This window comes from Osmerus eperlanus, unplaced genomic scaffold, assembly GCF_963692335.1.
Source record: "Osmerus eperlanus unplaced genomic scaffold, fOsmEpe2.1 SCAFFOLD_195, whole genome shotgun sequence".
NCBI lineage: Eukaryota > Metazoa > Chordata > Actinopteri > Osmeriformes > Osmeridae > Osmerus > Osmerus eperlanus.
The window spans coordinates 30,001-35,000 of record NW_026911707.1 but is presented as its reverse complement, the minus strand read 5'-3'; the positions used below and the strand labels follow the sequence as shown (position 1 = coordinate 35,000).

At 49.5% G+C, this 5,000-nt stretch overlaps 1 protein-coding gene across 1 annotated transcript in view; it reads left to right on the top strand.

Moving 5' to 3' along the window:
• The window catches only part of LOC134016482 (speckle-type POZ protein), a gene marked incomplete at its 5' end in the record, with an annotated part of 15,713 nt that overhangs the window by 5,678 nt on the left and 5,035 nt on the right, over positions 1–5,000 (top strand). The window contains 3 exons of the mRNA XM_062455842.1: positions 1,270–1,447; positions 3,116–3,171; positions 4,855–4,977. Coding sequence (XP_062311826.1) covers positions 1,270–1,447; positions 3,116–3,171; positions 4,855–4,977 — 357 coding nt within the window. The remainder of the gene's footprint in view (positions 1–1,269; positions 1,448–3,115; positions 3,172–4,854; positions 4,978–5,000) is intronic.

Here is a 5,000-nt window from a genome sequence, read left to right as displayed (position 1 = left end):
CCACGGAAAGCTCTCCGTTTGAACTCCAGCTTGGTAAACTCTCTCTCTCTCCTTCCCTCTTCTTGACTCTTAGCAGCACCCTTTCTATTCAAAGCCTTGCAAGAGTTGCTAATCATTGTCTTATGAGTGTGTGTGTGTGTGTGTTCCCTTGTTTGAATTACAGTTTGTGTGTGTGTCCCTGTTCGTGTGTGTGTGTGTGTGTGTGTGTGTGTGTCTTGGGTGAGTGTGAGATGGATGTACGTCAGTCAGACCCACATCCCCCTGGAGTGTGATTTATGAAGCCAGCTGTGGAGACCAGACTGTGACACACACACACACACACACACACACACACTGCTACACAGAGAGCACCCAGTGGTCCCGTGCTCCTCTTACAGCAGCAGCTTCTTGTCATGTCACTCCTCTTTTAAAGAAATGAAGTTTATTAGCTTGGCTTAGGATCCCCTACACCAACTTCTTAAGAATTACAATTCGGTCTCCCTCTCTGCCTACATTTACTTCTTATTTCTTATTCCTCCTCTCCCTCTCTCTCTTCTGCCTTAGGGCGAACACTTGCACCTCCATCACAAGCAAACAAGGATCCTTGACATTCAATTTCCTGCTTCCATTTTGCACTTTTCTTGTATTCTTTCTGTGTTTGTGTGAGTGTGAGAGGGGGTGGGGGTCAGGTATGTGTGCTTTCCCTGAGGGTCAAGCTCAGGTGTCCAGGGGGAAGGTCCCTTGCAGCTGGACCTCTCTGTTGGAACAGCTGAAGAGGAGAGTTTCTTCATGTAGTTGCAAGTTGCTTGTTGACTACATTCTATAGAGCTTCTTGTTGACTACATTTTTATAGAGCTTCTTGTTGACTACATTCTATAGAGCTTTGCAACCACCAGCATCTATACCAAACAGCAATGGATGGTGTGGGGAAAGGGAGACTGTGGATAGGGAAAATAAATGAGAAGTGTGCGTGCGTGTGTGTGTGTGTGTGTGTGTGTGTGTGTCAGTCCTGGAGAGAGATAAATTGGTCTGTTCAACAATGTCTGAAACAGGTGGCATAATCAGCAGGGAAGATACTCAGACACACACACACACACATTTCTGAATAGATTGACTCCAGTGTGTGTGAGTATACGATTGATCGTGTCTGTATACTGTAGTACACATGCTCAAATGACCCTTGTATGACCTCTACTTGTTTAGAGAGAAACGTTAACTGCTGGTTGATTTATATCTGTAGGCTGGTGTACTATACTATCTATATACCCCCCTGTGTGTGTGTGTGTGTAGGTGAGTGTGGTGCAGGACTCTGTGAACATCTCCGGGCAGAACAGCATGAACATGGTGAAGGTTCCTGACTGCAGACTGGCCGAGGAGCTGGGAGACCTGTGGGAGAACTCCCGCTTCACAGACTGCTCCCTGTGTGTGGCAGGGCAGGAGTTCCAGGCTCACAAAGCTATTCTAGCAGGTAAAACACACACACACAGACACTCATACAAACAAGCACAACTGACACCTTCTGAACTTGTTAGAGCAATTGGCATCACAATGACAAGACGCAGAAACTTCCAGAAGCGGGCTAACTTTGTACCAGTGGGGAATGAAAAAAGACTGTTGATTATTGAGTTTGTTTTGCGTGTGTGTGTGTGTGTGAGAGAGGAGAGGAGAGGGAACGGAGCCAGTTTAATTGTGTGCTCCAGTGGGTTGGGGTCTCTCTCATCTGGCAGTGAGCTCCTTCCCTGCTACCTGGACCAGGTGACACACAGTCTCCTCGTTATTCTCCCTCTGAGCCGTTCCCGTGACTACTCCCTTTCTCGTTAATCGCCACGGAGATGGACAGAGCGGGATCAAAGGAGCCAGTGAGCGTGTGCGGGCTGAGCCGAGCGGCTCAAATTGGCTCCTCATTGCCAATTGGCCATGGGATCTAAAACAGTGTGGCACTTTCCTCACCCCACCATCATTCCTTCTCTCTCTCTCTCTCTCGCTCTCGCTCTCGCTCTCGCTCTCTCTCGCGCTCTCTCCCCCCCTCTCTCTCTTGCTCCCCCCCCCTCTCTTTTGCCACAGCAGTATGAGCACCAGACCACTGACTGTAGTGTGTGAGGTATAGCACAGCTATGACCCAACAGAACCCCTCCATACACAGCTCTGACCCAACAGAACCCCTCCATACACAGCTATGACCCAACAGAACCCCTCCATACACAGCTCTGACCCAACAGAACCCCTCCATACACAGCTATGACCCAACAGAACCCCTCCATACACAGCTCTGACCCAACAGAACCCCTCCATACACAGCTATGACCCAACAGAACCCCTCCATACACAGCTATGACCCAACAGAACCCCTCCATACAGAGCTATGACCTAACAGAACCCCTCCATACAGAGCTATGACCCAACAGAACCCCTCCATACACAGCTCTGACCCAACAGAACCCCTCCATACACAGCTCTGACCCAACAGAACCCCTCCATACAGAGCTATGACCCAACAGAACCCCTCCATACACAGCTCTGACCCAACAGAACCCCTCCATACACAGCTCTGACCCAACAGAACCCCTCCATACAGAGCTATGACCCAACAGAACCCCTCCATACAGAGCTATGACCCAACAGAACCCCTCCATACACAGCTCTGACCCAACAGAACCCCTCCATACACAGCTCTGACCCAACAGAACCCCTCCATACACAGCTCTGACCCAACAGAACCCCTCCATACACAGCTCTGACCCAGTGGAACCAGGTGGTAGACTGTAAGTCCAGACAGAACTGCCTCCAGCCTCGCAACTGAACACACTCCCAGACCGGCAAACAGGACAAGTATACAACACGTATACACAAACACACACTACACATCGACTGTTTGGAGTTAGAAGGATATCCACAGTCCAAGCAGCCAGGTGTCCGTGGACTAGCCTGAAGCAGGGATGCTGTGGTGTTGCAGAGAAGGGTGTTATCCAGTCTGCTAACTTCCTCCCTCTGGCACTGCGCTTCACTGCTGAGGGACTGGGGGATTCAGACATGTTTAACCCATCAGCTGACAAAACATCTCACTCTTTATCAAACTCTCTCTCTCTGTCTCTCTCTCCCTTTCCTTCTCTCTCCCTCTATCTCTCTCTCTCCTCAGCCCGGTCGCCCGTGTTCAGTGCCATGTTTGAACATGAGATGGAGGAGAGTAAGAAGGTGAGTCCAGCGTTGACCTCCCCTCCCCTCCCCTCTCCTCTCCTCTCCTCTCCTCTCCTCTCCTCTCCTCTCCTCTCGTCTCGTCTCCTCTGCTACCCTCCCTCTACTTAACTACTTTAACACGCCTTCTTTCCCTCCGTTACATCATCCGTCTTCCTGCCTCGGTCCTAAACGCACGTTTCCTTACAGGGAGCGGCAAGTGGGAGAACATGTAATAGCTGTTACATACCAAATAGCTGTTACATACCACAGTAAAACTATGTGTTTTGTAAGACTCGGAAAACGGCAAACCGTGAGAGAGAGAGAGAGAGAGAGAGGTAGCATGAGTGAGACGGTGAGAGAGTGAGAGAGAGACAGGTAGCATGAGTGAGAGAGTGATAGAGTGAGAGACCGGCTCCTGGTCTTCCTCATCTGATAGGAGGCGGTGAGATTGAACCTTAGTGATGTAGCGGCCGTGTCAGCGGAATATTGATGCGGGCGCAGCTCGAATGGGGAAATTATAAAGCACACAGCGAGGAAATGCATCTTAATTGCTGTTTAAGTGGGCGTCTTCATCAGAGAGAGGGAGAGGGAGGGCCGTCTCCCTGCGTGATCCAGAGAGAACTGATAGATGAGTGAACTGCCTTTACAGCCCTCCATAGAGGAGAAACCAATGAGCTCGTAAAGATGCACACTTACTCTGTTAAAGTGTGTGTGTGTGTGTGTGTACTGAGATGCGGGACAACAAGAGTTGTTTGTGTGTGTGCCACATCCTGAAATGCCACAGGCTTTTTGTGTGTGTGTGTGTGTGCGTGCGTGACCTTGGTGTAAACTTTTCCTCTGCGGTTTCCCACGTTGTTGAGTGGACATAGTGGAACATAAATTCACTAAGCCGTTGGTATACTTAACGTGACCCTGCTCAAATGCCCTGGGTCGCCACGACAACGATAAAGCAGTGTTATAATTGGTTTACGTCCTTGTTCTGCCTCTTAGTGCAGGGAAAGGGGTTCAGGTTACCGTTACCTTGCCGACAAGCGATAGAGTGCATTTGTTGGCTGAAGGCAATGCGTATTTGGAATGAACATGGAAGATTAATTCCAGGAATTGTCTGGAAAAAAAATAAAAGAATTTTAAAAAAAATAATCCCCTTTTCAATTTTGGACGAAACGTGTTCAGACTTGTCAAAAGTTGAGAGAGAGAGAGGTAAATGAATCAGAATTTGTGACAGCTGGATTATGAACACCTTCAGTGCAGTAGTCCAATAATGAAGAGCTGCCCTGTGTAATGCTGAGCGGTGGGACTCTCCTCCGCTCAAGCCTGTCTCTCTGTCCTCTCCTCTTCTCAAGCCTGTCTCTCTGTCTCTCTCTGTCCTCTCCTCCTCTCAAGCATGTCTCTCTCTCTAGCTCTCTCTGTCCTCTCCTCTCAAGCCTGTCTCTCTCTCTGTCGCTCCTGTCTCTCTCCTCTCAAGCCTGTCTCTCTCTGTCGTTCCTCCTCTCAAGCCTGTCTCTCTCTCTGTCGTTCCTCCTCTCAAGCCTGTCTCTCTCTCTTGAGGGTTTAGGTTGGTTGAGGGGCAGTTCTATGGGCGTATGTGAAGCCCTCTGTGACATGCTTGCGTGTAAAAAGGGCTACACAAATACAATTTGATTTGATCTCTCTGTCGTTCCTCCTCTCAAGCCCGTCTCTCTCTCTGTCGTTCGTGTCCAGAACCGTGTGGAGATAAACGATGTGGAGCCGGAGGTCTTCAAAGAGATGATGTGCTTCATCTACACAGGCAAGGCTCCCAATCTGGACAAGATGGCCGACGACCTGCTCGCTGCAGCCGACAAGGTAAACTGGGAGTGTGTGTGTGT